This window comes from Dreissena polymorpha, chromosome 8 (genome assembly GCF_020536995.1).
Source record: "Dreissena polymorpha isolate Duluth1 chromosome 8, UMN_Dpol_1.0, whole genome shotgun sequence".
Classification (NCBI taxonomy): domain Eukaryota; kingdom Metazoa; phylum Mollusca; class Bivalvia; order Myida; family Dreissenidae; genus Dreissena; species Dreissena polymorpha.
The window spans coordinates 81,626,519-81,643,204 of record NC_068362.1 but is presented as its reverse complement, the minus strand read 5'-3'; the positions used below and the strand labels follow the sequence as shown (position 1 = coordinate 81,643,204).

General features: G+C 35.7%; 1 protein-coding gene across 8 annotated transcripts in view; it reads left to right on the top strand.

Annotated features, from left to right (window-relative positions):
- The window catches only part of LOC127842962 (coiled-coil domain-containing protein 186-like), a 62,996-nt gene extending 46,707 nt beyond the window's left edge, over positions 1 to 16,289 (top strand). For 5 of the 8 annotated variants that reach the window (XM_052372763.1, XM_052372765.1, XM_052372761.1 and 2 more), the window contains 3 exons: positions 4,242 to 4,277; positions 6,360 to 6,509; positions 8,007 to 16,289. In XM_052372763.1, coding sequence (XP_052228723.1) covers positions 4,242 to 4,277; positions 6,360 to 6,509; positions 8,007 to 8,126 — 306 coding nt within the window. In that variant the 3' untranslated portion in view covers positions 8,127 to 16,289. Of the gene's footprint in view, positions 1 to 4,241; positions 4,278 to 6,359; positions 6,510 to 7,536; positions 7,637 to 8,006 lie in introns of those variants that run through there. The other 3 variants (XM_052372768.1, XM_052372766.1, XM_052372767.1) reach the window with 2 other exon arrangements.
- Positions 16,290 to 16,686: the final 397 nt, after the last annotated feature.

The following is a 16,686-nucleotide window of genomic DNA, read 5'->3' as shown; positions in this document are numbered from 1 at the left end:
TAGGACAGACTGATGGACAGTGATTGTGCATATTTTCATATTTTAGCTGTGCCATGCAAAAATGGGTCTTTTGTCATATGCGGCCAGTGTTGCACCAGACTGCCTGCACATTTGCATTGTGTGACTTCATAGCGGACAGGGTAGCTCCTCAGTGCTCAAGCTAGGATTGGACAAGGGCGGGAGGGGGGGGGGGGGCGATTTTGTCAAAAGGGCACTTTCAATGCACAATATTTTGTCAAAAGGGCACTTTAGAGCGCGTTGTCGTATCCGATATGCTCCCTGTTGCATATTAATTTTTATTAGCTCCACTGGCCAGAGGCCAGCATGGCTTTTGTCATGGTCCTGTGTCCGTCGTGCGTGCGTCCGTCCTTGCATGCGTTAACTTTTTCTTTCAACATCTTCTCCTTAACTACTGGTCCAATTCTGATTAAATTTCTCAGGAATGTTCCTGGGGTGAACTTCTTTCAAATTTGTTCAAATTATGCCCCTGGGGTCAAATTTGACCCTGCCCGGGGGGGTCAAAAAATTGAAAATTTGCTTATATAAGGCCTATTTTGTGAAAACTTAAAAAAAATTCTCGTCCATAATCATTGGGCCTAGGGCTACCAAATTTGGTATGTAGTGAGATCTTATAGTCCTCTACCAAGTTTCTTCAAATTATGCCCCTGGGGTCAAATTTGACCCTGCCCTGGGTGGTCAGTTAATTGAAAATTGCTTATATAAGGCCTATTTTGTGAAAACTTTTAAAAATCTTCTCGTCCATAACCATTGGGTCTAGGGCTACAAAATTTGGTATGTAGTGACATCTTATAGTCCTCTACCAAGTTTCTTCAAATTATGCCCCTGGGGTCAAATTTGACCGTGCCCCAGGGGTCAAAAAATTGAAAATTTGCTTATTTAAGGCCTATTTTGTGAAAACTTTAAAAATCTTCTCATCCATAACCATTGGGCCTAGGGCTACCAAATGTGGTATGTAGTGACATCTTATAGTCCTCTACCAAGTTTCTTCAAATAATGCCCCTGGGGTCAAATTTGACCCTGCCCCAGGGGGTCAAAAAATTGAAAATTTGCTTATATAAGGCCTATTTTGTGCAAACTTTAAAAATCTTCTTGTCCATAACCGTATGGCATAGGGCTTCCAAATTTGGTATGTAATGACATCTTATAGTCCTCTACCAAGTTTTTTTCAAATTAAGCCCCTCGGATCAAATTTGATCGTTCCCCAGGGGTCACAAAATTGAACATATGCTTATATTGGGCCCATTTTGTGCAAACTTTAAAAATCTATTTGTCCATAACCATTGGGCCTATTTCTACCAAAGTCGGTATTTACTGACATCTAATAGTTTTCTACCTAGTTTGTTTAAATTATGCCCATGGGGACAAATTTTACCCTGCCCTGGGGGTCACAAAAATGAACATATGCTTAAATAAGGCCTATTTTGTGCAAACTTTAAAAATCTTCTTGTTCATAATTATAGAGCCTAGGGCTACTAAATTTGGTGTGTAGTGATATCTAATAGTCCTCTACCAAATTTGTTCAAATTATTCCCCTGGGCTAAAATTTGACCCTGCCCCGAGGGTCACAAAACTGAACATATGACGTTTACCAGGGGAGATCACTGCGGCGGTGTGTCTGTGACCAACAACAACAACAACATTTTGTAAACATGAGATAAAACCCTGTCATTTAGTGCCATTTTAGATCAGATGGTGACTGCTTACAAAGGAATTGAAGTAAGAAAAAATGTTATGAATGTTTTTCTTATAAACTGAAAAAAGTCAGGTTTTATTTAAATATGTTGAAAGTGAACATATATCCTGATAAAAATATTTCGGATGACATGTTAATTTCATGTCTTTTTTGTAGTGTTTAAACCAGTATAATTATATCTTATTGATTTTTAAAACACAACTTCCATGAACATAATTATTTAAAGAAAAGTCAATAAATGATACTGCATGGTAAAATCTAATTTTGTATCCAAGAGACGGTGTTGGAATTAATGAAGTGCAATGTTCTTAACTATCGTATATGCTGCTTTTTAATAACTAATGATTCATTGTTTCATTTGTTAATCGTGACTCATGAATTGTGGATATGATTGTCAATTGCTCAACGATCCATAGATCTATATATTTCTGACCATTTTATAATTTTCTTAAAATAAGTTATGAATTGATCTTAGAAGTCAAATGTATTACTTAATTATATACATTTATAAATATAAAGAAATAATCTTTAGATTATCATAATATTCTCAGGCCTGTTGGTCTTAGGGATTTGTGTGTTGTTAATTATATTTTGAGATGATTCTTTACAAAGAAAGATGCTACTATTGTATTCGTTATAAATGTGTGAAAGGCTGTAAGAAGGAACCAGAGATTATTAACCCTTTACCAAACACTTACAGGATTTTACGGGTTTGTAGCTGACAACTTTATAAATAATTGTGATAAAAGGAGAAATTGCTCAAGATGAGCAATTTCTCCTTTTATCACAATTATTTCTACCCTACCTGATCATTTTCTTCATATTCCATTACAATTTAATTGTCGTCTGCAACCTCTTTCAAATTGGAAAAGTCCAAAATGTGTCGTTTGGTAAAGGGTTAAGGCATTTTGATTCCTATGGGTCTTGTGAATCTGTTTCAAATCAAATGTGTAGATTTGATCTTCAACATCTAAAAATATGTGAAATAGAAAGAACGACAATATCTTTTGGCGAGATAAATGTACCTACGTTATAAGCAAAGGACCTGTGCAACAATTCCCGGGCTTTTTAGTCTGTTTAGTTAACACGGTAGTAACTTTTTCCATATATAAAAAAGCTCACCCTTCCAACTTTTAAGCGCCCAGTGGGACGAGGGATAGAAAGAGAAAGTCACATGCTTGAGTACATTTCAACCCATGCGCATTGCACGTTTTTTTCACATAAAAAAACAGTGGAGCGATGCAGGGCCATTATGGCCCTCTTGTGTTATTAATAATTGTTCGAATATGTTATTCCCATTATTATTAAACCATGCAAATAAAATGTCTACAATGAGGAATATTGAAATTGATGACAATGTATTAAGAGTTTAATACATTATTGTATGTCTAAACAAATAATTAAATAAATAAAAGGGGCAGGGCTAGGCCTCAGAACGGCAGGGCAAGGCTTCTGAAGGGCAGGGCGGGGCGCCCTTCCATTTAGGCCTAGCTGGAGCACTGCTCCTGACCAGAAGGCATAGGCTATTCTAGAGCTAAACTGAAGGCATATGGCATAATGCACTTTTTCATATGATGCGGGTCAAGTATCATAGCAGGCATAAAAACATATAATACTATCCTTTTCAGCAACATAGTGTTTTTAGCTCTGTGTTTTTGGAGAAACCCCGAGGTATTGTCATAGCCAGCTTGTCCTGTTGTCCGCCGTCCGCTGTCTGACGTCCGCGTCGTGCTTAAACCTTTACATTGGCTCTAAAATCAAAGTGCTTCCACCTTCAACTTTGAAACTTCATATGTAGATGCACCTTGATGAGTTCTACATGCCACACCCATTTTGGGGTCACTAGGTCAAAGGTCAAGGTCACCCGTTATTCCTTGCTCTTGTTATACTTTTCATGTTCTAATATTTTGTCATACATTTGACATAAGTTTAAACCTTTTTATTTAAGATAGATGGTCCTAAACCCCAGTGTACAACCACTTTATTTTTCTTTAAGATGTTGGGCTCAAGTTTCTCTTTTTATTAAGCATAATTATCATTTTAAGTTATATGTCACCTCACAATAAATTACCTTAATTTCTACATCATGTATAAACTAGAAAACTCGTCTTTATATCAATTCCAATAAACACTTAATAGTAACTTTGGCATATTTAGTTTAAGCTAATCTTGAAGCAGAATTTTTTTTTAAAAGGTCAGGACCTGATTCTTACTAATACACCATCAACTTTTTTCCTGGGTAGAACCAGTACAGGAACAGATATTTAGATTCTCTTAAAGTACTCGCCAAGATGAAAATTATCTCAAAATTTAATTTTAGGCACTATATGTGTAACACTATAATTTGCAGTATGTTTTAATTCCTCCACCACTTCAAGAATGGCAATGGAACTATGTGTTATCTGTGTCAGTGAATCAGTTGGTTGGTATATGCTTGAGTGAGGGTTCATTAATGCCCTCCATGTACATTATTTTTCTAGTCCGTTACTGCTACACGCTCTGACATGTTTTCTGGTGTTACTTGCAGATTGTGGATTTCCTTATAAAGCACGACCCAGAACTGGTAATTTAAACTGTCCCACTCAGAAGCAAAGTGAAAATGGCTATATGTAACCAGGGTAAAACCTGAACAGCGGCTGAGCCTGGGGGAAATTTGCAGTCTGTTCAGGTTTTATGCTGTTTGCTGCTTATGAAAAACTTACGGTTCGAAATGAGGTCTTTAAAACTTACATTTTGTACAAAAGGTCTTTACATTTTATAGTATTTTCAAGGGACTGCAAACGGGTAAAACTGTCAATCTGAGTGGTAAATGGTTGAACTGTTGCTAGTAATGTTTGCGGATATTGGTGCAATGAGGGAGGCTGTGTGTTTGTCATGGTGCTTCCCTGCCCAATTTGAAGCGCATTGTTTGTTTTGGAAATTTTGTCCACTTAAGTCATTTAATATTTGTCATTTGTCTACCTAAATAAGTCATTTTTTTACAGAGTAAACAAGTAATCAAACTCCTTAAAACTTGAAAAGAGAGAGAAACTAGTTAATAAATTGTTTAAATTTATTTTTGTCCTGTCTGCTTGTGGAAAGCTTCATACATATCAATCATAATGATCATGTTGACATGTGTGCGAGTGTCTTATTACTGTCCTATCCAGTATACGGTTGTGGAAAGCTTCATACATAGCAATCATAATGATCATGTTGACATGTGTGCGAGTGTCTTATTACTGTCCTATCCAGTATACGGTTGTGGAAAGCTTCATACCTAGCAACCATAATGATCATGTTTACATGTGTGTGAGTGTCTTATTACTGTTTCATTCATCATGCAGTTTCAAATAAACATACGGCAAATGTTTACCGTCATAAGATGATGCCCCCCTAACTCAAAGGTCAATATATCATTCAGAGATTAAAGGTCATGGCAATAAAACAGCTTGTTCCGACTGTAACTTTGTCATTCAACATGCTATTTCAAAATAACATTCCACAGGTGACCTCCATGAGGGGACACCATGTTGCGTGTAATATCTGTCGCTCTAACTGATCGAGGTCAATGTCTTACTTGGAGGTTAAAGGTCAAATAACTGATCAAGGTCAATGTCTTACTTGGTTATAGGTCAAAGTTTGCCTTGAACAGCTTGTCTTGAGTGAAAATTTCTAAATCATCCTGCAATTTTAAAATAACCAACCATGAATGACCGCCATGAGGAGAAAGCATGTCTCATGTAAAACCCATTGCCCTTTCTCAAAGGTCAAGTTCACACTTTTAGGTCAAAGATTAAATTTGGCCCAAAACCAGATTGTTCAGGTTTTTTTATTCATTCATTATAAAATGTTAAATCAAGTACCTCAAATCACTACATGATGAGACAGCATGGTGCATGTAATACCTGTCGGTCAAGGTCACAGGTTAAGGTCACATATCTTTTTATGCGTTACAACATTTAGTTTTGACTGTAACTTTCTAATTCATTATTCAAATGTCAACCATGAGTGAACAATGTGTTTCATTTAAAATCCATCAGCCTGACTCAGAGGTCATGGTGAAACTGTAATGTCAATTTGTTACACTTGGCTATGAATAAGCTTGTTGGAACTGTATCTTCATAATTCATGGTGCAAAATGCAAATAATTGTGTAACCACCTAAACCCGACCTCAAATATCAAGATCACAAATAAAAGTCCAAGATTGAATCTGCTTTTAAGAGCAGTTGAATTTGCCTTAAAAACAGCTTTTCCAGAATTTATCTTTCATCATGCAATTAAAAAAATAATTTACCGCAAATGCTTTCCATGTGGTGAAGGTGTGTCACCCGTTGGGCAAAGGTCAAGTTCAAATTAAAGGCATGTGGGTAAAGTGTGATCCTAGATTAGCCTGTGCAGTCCGCACAAGCACATCAGGGACGACACTTTCCGCTTTTATGGTACTTATTGTTTAATGGATGTCTCTTCTTATCAAAAATCCAGTCAAGGGGGAAGTGTCTTCCCTGATTAGCCTGTGCAGTTTGCACAAACTTATCTGTGACTACACTTCATGCACAAACTTAAGCCCCCGTTTCCACAGAACAAGACTCATATTAAAACTACAAATTGGCCACAAGCTGTATTGTCGCTGTGGTTTTAGGACATTGTGTGTTATTTTTCCAGGCAGAGATCTCTCGGAAGCACAGCATCATGGGCTCTGTGTACAGTTCTCACTCCAATGACGTCACAATGACCCTCGACCTCTCGTTGGAAATCAACCGCAAACTCCAGGCAGTCCTGGAGGACACCATATTGAAAAATATGACTCTTAAGGTATGGGATTGCTAACTTATTTCTTTACCTCTCAGAAATGCACTTTGGCATGCTATTAGTCCCTTAGAAAATCAAGTTTCAATATGACCTTTCTTACAAGATTCAAGTCTTAAAGTCTTTATTTCCAAACCCTTAGATACTGATCAGCAGCGCACAGCCTAAAACCTGAACAGACTGTGAGTTACTTGCAGGCTGTTCTGGTTTTATGCTGGTTGAATGTAGCCATTTTCACTTTGCTTCTGTGAGGGAAAGGGTTAAACAGTTTAACAAATGAGACTTGTTCTTGGAAAACTGGGCTTTATGCTTGTGCCTTGCGTGACATTACAGATTAGCCTGTTCAGTCCGCTCAGGCTATGTGGGGAGAACTCATTCAGCTTTTGTGGAAGCTGGTATAGAAGATTTGTCCTAATGAAATCTTGGATGAGTTCGAAAATAGTTCCAGTTGCTTGATAAACATGGCCGCTAAATGGGCGGGGCATTTTTCCTTATACATCTATACATGGTTATAGTAAAACCTTGTTAACACTCTAGAGGCAACATTTATTTTCCGATCTTCATGAAACTTGGTCAAAAGATTTGTCCCAATGATATGTTGGATGAGTGCGAAAATGATTCCAGTTGGTTGAAAAACATGGCTGCCAGGGGGTGGGTATTTTTCCTTATATGGTTATAGTAAAACTTCTTAACACTCTAAAAGTCACATTTATTGTCAAATCTTCATGAAACTTGGTCAGAACATTTGTTTTAATATCTTAGATGAGTTCGAAAATGGTTCTGGTCTGTTGAAAAATATGGCCACCAGTGGGCCATCTAAAGTTCACTCTTTATGAAACTTGGTCAGAACAGTTGTTCCATTGATATGTTGGATGAGTTCAAAAATGGTTCCATTTGGTTGAAAAAAATGGCTGCCAGGGGGTGGGGCATTTTTCCTTATATGGTTAAAGATAAAACTTGTTAAAACTCTAAAAGTCACATTTATTGTCAAATCTTAATGAAACTTGGCCAGAACATTTGTTTTAATATCTAGGATGAGTATGAAAATCGTTCCGGGCTGTTGAATAACATGGCCACCAGTGGGCCATTTAAAGTTCACTCTTCATGAAACTTGGTAAGAACATTTGTTTCAATGATATGTTGGATGATTTCGAAAATGGTTCCAGATGGTTGAAAAACAGGGCCGCCAGGGGGTGGGGCATTTTTCCTTATATGGTTATAGTAAAAATTTGTTAACGCTCTAAAAGTCATATTTATTGTCAAATCTTCATGAAACTTGGTAAGAACATGTGTTCCAATCATATCTTGAGCTGCACTGGTCAGATACTTTGTATCTCAGGTGAGTGACCTTGGGCATTTCAGGCCCTCTTGTTTACAAAGACAATTTTAAATCTTTTTTATATCTAAATCCAAATAAATCCTCATTCTGTGTACCAGGTACTGGATCACAAGCTTTCCATTTTATTACATAACAAACTTAAATGTATTGTTTTCTCTTGCCAGGAAAGTCTGGATACTTTGGGACAGGAGATCGCGCGTCTCTCCCAGGAGAACAGGAGTCTGCAGCTGCAAATCCAGGGTACCGGAAAATCCCGATCTCGAATCCAGCCGGCTAATAGATAGCAACAGGGGAACCAGTATACATATAGCAACACGGAACCAGTATAAAGATAGCAACAGGGAACAAGCATACAGATAGCAACTGGGAACCGGTCAATGCTGTTTTTTTAAGTCAACTGGATAGAGGAACCACAGCTCAGCCTTTTAAACTAAAGGAAATAGGATAAAGATTGCCGTAAACCCTGTCACAGGGATGCGGTTTCTCCTCATTGGAGCTGCTGATGTCCTCCTTTTGAGTGTCAAGATGACTTACACAATGTTCTTAACTTAAATCAAACTGTTAGAATTTTTGCGAACCCAGTGATGGAGTTGAGGTATTTTCTTCCTTTTGGTGTTTCCAATATCCTGCTGCCCATCAAATGGAACCAGGTGTTGTCTGGTTTTAACCCTGGGAATGGAAAAAGCAGCTGGCAACATAGGAGAACGACCATTCGTTTGTCTTGTTGCTCACAGGTTGCTACTGTCAACCAGTTAAAGATGACTGCCAGTCCATATGGAGACGGTCAGTTGTGACCATGAACCTATGGATCAAAGGCAGCTGTTAGCAATCCCATTGAAGATGAATTGAATGCATGTTTAACATACTAATTCATAGGATCCAACTTTATTTGCCTATGATTGTTAGGTTTGCAATATAGGAATTTGGGACCATCAACCACAGCCTTGGCTTACACTGCTGTGGTGAAAACTAAATTAATTTAGATTAAATAAATCAATGATTACTTTGTTAACATTCTTTAAAAAAAAAAAACATTTTCTAATATACATGTACAGTCAAAAGTGATTTAATGGTAACTTGAGAATAAGGGTCAATTGCAGACAACGGTCAATATGGATTCCCCCCGACGAAAATTACTCTATATTACAATTGAGAATAAAGGTCAATTGTCCATAATGGCCAACGACCAGTATTTTTCACTCCGAAAGTCATATTTGAACTGAAAACCACGGTCACGCATAAGTGGTTTCGAGTGGCAAAATTTAAAAACACAATCGAAACGGCTAAACATGAGCATCTGACAAAGTCAATAGATCTTTATTGCTGATAAGGTGTTGTTATAAGAAGGTGATAAAAGGATTAGTGATCGTCTGTTCAGGAATAATATACATTGCATTGCAACTTTTATAACAAACTAAATATTTTTAACAAGATTTTGGTGTGTTTTTTTTCTTTGAATTTGATACAGTTATACCGTACTTTCGGTTTATGACAGGGAATCCGCTTATATTTTTGTTGGGAGGTGACGTCAATGACACTTGGACAATCTTTACTTAAAAATTTATCCCAATAAATGTAATACAAAATCTCGGATTTACTGAATGAACGAGATGAATGAGTAAACCAGAATCATATCGTTGATAGAGTCATAAAGATTTGGTTTAAAAATAGTTATGAAATTAAATCAATTAGACATTATTCTGTATTATTTAATAGAAATTATTTATGTTATTATGCTTAGGCCTAGTTATCGGCAATGAGCCTTTGTTTTACACTGTCTTCGCACGACTGGTTGGGGTAACGAAGTTGCAATACTACCAACTATCCAAACATCTAAAAAGTGGTGATCTGAGAATAGCGGTCACTTGTCGACAGCAGTGACTTTTCCCATTTCCCTTGACGGACCGCTGTTCTCAGTTTTGACTGTATATTGTTTGTAAGACATGTTTCAAACTCTTGATGTTTGAAACATGATAAATTCTGAAGTTAAACAACTTTTTCAAATTGATATTCTTTTATAATACATAAATTATTATTTATGAGTAATTCAAGCATATATACAAGGGTGGCAGCCGAGTTTTAAAAATGTAACGCATAATAAAACTTGAATCTAATTCTGTCTTCTGACAGAAAGTACTGGCTGTTATGTATAACCAAGCTTTTTGCCGTTTTGGGGTATTATTTGGGTTTACCGTAGTAGTTTTGTAAGCGATGGGATGTTTATGTAGCAATCATCACTTTCAAACAAAAAAAATTATGCCCCTGGTAGGGTGGCATATAGCAGTCCCTTTGTCCGTCCGTCTGTCTGTCCGTCATTCCATTTTCCAGAGATTTTCCAAGCCATGCTTGAAGATATTGATCTGAATTTTTGGTAAGCAAGTCTACCTACATGAACTAAAGATGAAGTGTAAAATTTGTTCCATTCCTTTGATTTTTGGTGAAGATATGGGCCTTGGACTGATCTTAATTTTGGCCAAGGGAAGCAATAAGCTTTAAAGGGAGATAATTTTTATAAGCTCCACTGGCCAGAGGCCAGCGGGGCTTATGTCATGGTCCTTAACTTTTCCTTTAAACATCTTCTCCTAAACTGCTGGTCTAATTCTGATGAAATTTTTCAGGAAGGTTCCTGGAGTGAACCTCATTCAAATTTGTTCAAATTATGCCCCTGGGGTCAAATTTGACCCTGCCCCGGGGGGTCACAAAATTGAAAATTTGCTTATATAAGGCCTATTTTGTGAAAACTTTCAAAATCTTCACGTCCATAACCATTGGGCCTAGGGCTATCAAATTTGGTATGTAGAGACATCTAATAGTCCTCTACCAAATTTGTTCAAATTATGCTCCTGGGATCAAATTTGACCCTGCTCGGGGGTCACAAAATTGAACATATGCTTATATAAGGCCTATTTTGTGAAAACTTTAAAAATCTTTTTGTCCATAACCATTGGGCCTAGAGCTACCAAATTTGGTATGTAGTGACATGTAATAGTTCTCTTCTTAGTTTGTTCAAATTATGCCCCTGGGGTCAAATTTGAAACTGCCCCGGGGGTTCACAAAATTGAACATATGCTTATATAAGGCCTATTTTGTGAAAACTTTAAAAATCTTTTGGTCCATAACCCTCGTACCTAGGGCTATCAAATTTGGTATGTAGTGACATCTAATAGTCCTCTACCAAATTTGTTCAAATTTTTTCCCTGGGGTCAAATTTGACCCTGCCCCGGGGGTCACAAAATTGAACATAAGCTTATATAAGGCCTATTTTGTGAAAACTTCAAAAATCTTTTTGTCCATAACCATCCGGCCCATGGCTATCAAATTTGGTATATAGGGACATCTAATAGTCTTCTACCAAATTTGTTCAAATTTTATCCCTGGGGTCAAATTTGACCCTGCCCCGGGGGTCACAAAATTGAACATATGCTTATATAATGCCTATTTTGTGAAAAATCTTTCTGTCCTTAACCATAAGCCATAAGGCATTGGGCTACCAAATTTGGTATGTAGTGACATTGTATAGTCATCTACTTAGTTTGTTCAAATTATGCCCCAGGACCCTGCCCTGGGGGCCACAAAATCGATTATATGCTTATATAGTGCCTATTTTGTGAAAACTTAAAAAAATCCTCTTGTCCTTAACCATAAGGCATAGGGCTGCCAAATTTGGTATGTAGTGACATCTAATAGTTCTCTATCAAGTTTGTTCAAATTATGCCCCTTGGGTCAAATTGGACTCTGCCCAGGGGGTCACAAAACTGAACATACGCTTATATGGGGCCTATTTTATGAAAACTTTAGAAATCTTCTTGTCCATAACCATTGGGCCTAGGGCTACCAAACTTGGTATGTAGTGACATCAAATAAACCTCTACCAAATTTTTCAAATAATGCCTCTGAGGTCAACTTTGACCCTGCCCCGGGGGGGGGGGGGGGGGTCACAAAATTGAATAAACGCTTATAAAGCGCCTATTTTGTGAAATCTTTAAAAATCTTCTTGTCGAAAACCATTTGGACTATGGCTACCAAATTTGGTATGCAATAACATCTTATAGTCCTCTACCAAGTTTGTTCAAATTATGCCCTTTGGGTCAAATTTGACCCTGACCCGCGGGTCACAAAATTGAACATTATATACTCTTATATCTTGCTTTTTTGTGAAAACATTAAAAATATTCTTGTCCTTAACTCTAGGACCTAGGGCTACCACATTTTGTATGTAGTGAGATATAGTAGTCCTCTACAAAGTTTGCTCAAATTATGCCCCTGGGGTTAAATTTGACCCAGCCCAGGGGGTCACAAAAGTGTACATGTGCTTAAATAGGGCCTATATTTAAGTATTTGCACATGCCGAGAATATTTGTTTCAGCCTTTTTTTCAGCAGTGGAGCGATACAGGGCCATCATGGCCCTCTTGTTTCTTAATTGTTGTGATACGATGAAGTATCTCTGCTGCCCATATTGGAGCATATGAAGTTCAATTTCTTCAGAATTAAATTATTTGATTGTTAAAGATTCATTACACTGAAGGTTTAAAGTTTTGTTTTGCTAGAAATAAGTTTACGAGCTACTGATTTCTCACTATATTAAACATGTTAATGCAACTAAGTTAAACTGAATATGTTTACTTTTGTTTTGGTCCCCACATAATCGCAATCCAATATAACATAAATCCTGTATTTAATAATGCCTTTTTTCGAATCCAATGCCATTCCTTGTTGTTTGTTTGTTTCTTATCATAGTTACACCATTGTTGCCATGGTTATCATCATCATCATCATTTTCACATACTCAGTATATTTCCATTTGCATGTTACTACCTAGTATTAAAGTTGGTTTGCCATAAAAGACTAATCATCAATTAATGATCTGTGTTATTTTTCCCACCTTTGTGTTACGGTTTCCCATGTAACTTATTGTCTTAGTTAAGTCCAGGGTTTAGCTTCCTGGTTTAATGACATTTTGTATTTAATTTGTATAACATTGTAGACAGAGCTCCAGATAAGATTTAGTCTAAAGTGTACTTTACCCCCTGATATTATTGTTAATATATTATTGTAAATTTTACTCCTTTGTTTCAGCCATAAAGGGTATTTAGGAATATTCAGGGGTATTTTCCATTTCCATAGAAAACTGACATAGTACATGGCGTGTTTAATTTAGAAATATTATTATTTGTTTATAATAAGTGCAAACAAAATAAATTTTAAATGATGATATTAACAGACTGTCTTTAAAATATTCAACTTACATGGGTTGTATATCTGTCTTGATTGGGTCTTTCTTGCATATAGTACTCATATAGTACACGAACGTCATTTCGCAATTAAAATAAGTCACACTTCATGTGGTCTATGTAAGTTAACTATAAACTTCTTCAACAATAAGATCGCTTAAAATTATTTTAATAATTCTAGAAGCATCATAAGATTTATTTCTATTGGCATATTGGCATATTGTAATATACATTTACTTCCTGCAGGAGTCGCCGTTCGCTTGAAACATCCCTTTTATGAACTTAGAACACGATGGGCCGCCATTTTGATTACAAGGTTCTTTTGATTGACTTACTTTTAATTCAAAGGTTAACTTACACTAAACACTCAGCTAGATTATTGGTTAAACAGGTTACGCACTTTAATCGATCACAAATACGTACCAAGATTTGTATTGCGTAATGTTACATACTGGGCCGATTTTTATAGCGTTTTTTAAATTTTTCAATTCGTTAATACGCAGATACGCATCTTATCTGGAGCTCTGATTGTAGAGATACTAAAAAAGGAATTAATTGTATTTGTCCGTGCAGTGTTTCTAGAAGTGTAATGCTTATGAAACACTGCAAATTTATCTATTTGTTTGGATAGAACAAAAACAAAAGTTCCGTTAAATCAAGTATGTTAAAGTATATACCGCTCTTTGAATCCTTGAGCTTAAAAAATTGACCCGGTCAAGAAAAATATGTTTATTTGCCATTCAATTGCGTCCCAAGGGTAGTGATCTGTTGCCGTGGTGTAGTTGATATGCTGTTTGCCTAGCAACCGCGAGGTCATGGGTCTGATGCCCACTGCCAAAGCGTTCTTTAGATCTCCCCCATAGACACCAAGTACTGGTTCTAGTCTGAGGTAACAAACTCTAGAACATTTCAAATAAAAGTTAGGCTTTCAATGCAATGGAGCTAAAATAAATAGGTTGAATGATAGTTGTAAAATTAGTGAAATATTTCAGTACAACACCAAATGAAAACAGAATAGAGAATTTTCTTAAATCAATCAACATAATTTTTCACTTAAAGGCCAATTTGCTTTTGGGCCTTCACCAATTATGTTGACTAATTATTAAGTCTAATGTGGGACATTAAGAATAGGTGAACATGGGGCCAGCTCTAATAGTTGTGTTACATATTGTTGATGTTTTTGTTGATGCTTTCAATAATTGTTGATTCAAATGTGCTTTTGGCTTGTTTCATGGGAATGACAAGTTGATATTTACCTGATTTGCTTATATTTATTTATTTATTTAAAGTTTTTTTATTTTTAATAGTTCATGACAAAATTATGCCTTTGTCAGAGAGAGTTTATTTGTTTTAACCATTGCATGCTGGGAAATTTGTCGTCTGCTAAAATGTCTTCTGCTGAATTTCTAAAATTAGCATTTTCTTCGATTTTTTTCAAAGAATACTATCAGAGTAGCAAACAGTTTGAATCTAAACTGTTTGCAAAAGCCTTCAAAATTCGGTTCCGACACTGAAAGAGTTAAAATAAAAGTACTTTATGTGCATGCATATATTTTGATGTTTGGAGAATATTCTTTATTGCGAATGCTTGTTATGAGTCTATATTTGTGTTGAAAACAGTGTAAAAGGCAATACGCAGAACAAAACACACAATTACTTAACCCTTTCCCACTCAAAAGCAAAGTAACTCGCTGTTTGCTACTTATCAGTATCTAAAGGGTTGGAAATAAAGCCTTTAAAACTATAATCTAGTAAGAAAGGTCTTTAATCACATTAAACTTTCTGAGGGACTGTAAATGCGTCACAATACGTATCTAAGTGGGAAAGGGATATCAGAAAACATGCTATTATTTGATTTTGCAAAAAAAAATTGTACTTGACATGCTATTGTATAAGTTGGCTTATGTGATTAGTTGCTTTTCCTGCATGAGCAACTTTTAAAGGGTTAGAGAATGCACAGAGATATTGTGTGAATTATTGAGATCAGGATTTCCTGTGCATAGTTGACTGTTGTTAGCTGTGAGAATGTTTAAATGTATTATACAAGATAAAATGTATTGTGGTATATTGGATATTTTTGAGATAGTACATGTTAATTGTGGTTATGTAATGCGGCAAATAGAATATTTCATAGCGTTGTCTTAAATTATTCAATCAACTCATATAACATTTGAAACAAATCAAGTTTTAAAAAACTTGAGCTTTATTTCATCCATGAATTTTGCTATAATACGAAGAATGTAACATTAAAGCATTGTCATTAAAGTTAATCAAACATAACATGGGTAATGTTTTATATTGGGGTTAGCATTGTATAACAGCAAGTTATTTGTATATGCCTGAAATGCTATTAACAGCAAAGAATGTTAATCATAACAAAATTAATAAATCTGAAATAAAATTGCTGAAATCATTTTGGTACAGAAGGGGTGAAATGTTTACAACTTTTTTCCTAAGTTAATAACTTCTAGAACTTTGAAGGTTTTTTTCTGAGCTTAAGGACATATAATTAAAAATTTCACAGTATTTATTTATTATCATCACTTTAGTATACATATAAATAATGTATATTTACAATAAAAATTATGCTAAGATTATCAATTTTCTATTTATATTATTAAATCTTATACTTACCTTTACTATGGAAAGCATATCGGTTTTTATTAAGCAATGTTGTGATATAAAAGTAATTCATGACTTAAATGTGTTAGGATAGTCATAATTATAATAATTATAGACATTCCAATGCAATGAGACCAGCATCATGCAAAAATGGGTCTTATTCCATCTGCCGCCTGAGTAGCTGCAAACCAGCCTGCTCATTTTCACAGTCTTGTCAGGAGCTACCCTGTCAGCTATAAAGACATGCAATGTTTTGTTATTTCATAAGCAGACAGGGTAGCTCCTTTCCAGACTGTGCTGGCCTGTCTGGAGCTATGCTGTTCACATATGTCATAAGACCCATTTTAGCATGGTATGGGTCATATATAAGTGTGAAATTATCATCATTTTTACTTACATGTATTTTCTGAAATTCTGATGTTATTAAGTCTTATTTGCATTTCATATTTTAAGCGTATATGACACTGTTGTGTACATTTCATTATGATTTGTGATATTGGAAGTATGTAAGATCCTTTGTGATTTGTTTTGTTGTCAATACATGTATGAAAATCATGCTTTGGGACTCGACAACAATAAATATATTCATATTATATTCTTATATTCTTTCTTCTGGCCACCGTCAACAAAAGTTTGCTGCCAGGGTCTCATGGAACAGGTAAATAAGTCATAAACATTGAAGTTGTGCTATTTTGCCTGTGTTGAAATTATTAAATAAATGTCTGGGGAACATGTTAGCATTTCAGCTTTAGAGCTAACAGACAAAATGTTTGAAAGTATCACGTTCTAATTGTTTGTTGGGCGAATGCTATCAATCTGGATGATATTCTTGATTTTAAGATTTACCTGGTTACCTTAATTTTTTATTACATAACGATGAAACTGTGAAAAAGTGAAAAGCTTAGATGAACACATTATGTTGAACAACAAATATATGACATTATGATGAGCTTGATTTCTAAAGTAGTTAATTATAGATGTGTATGGCAA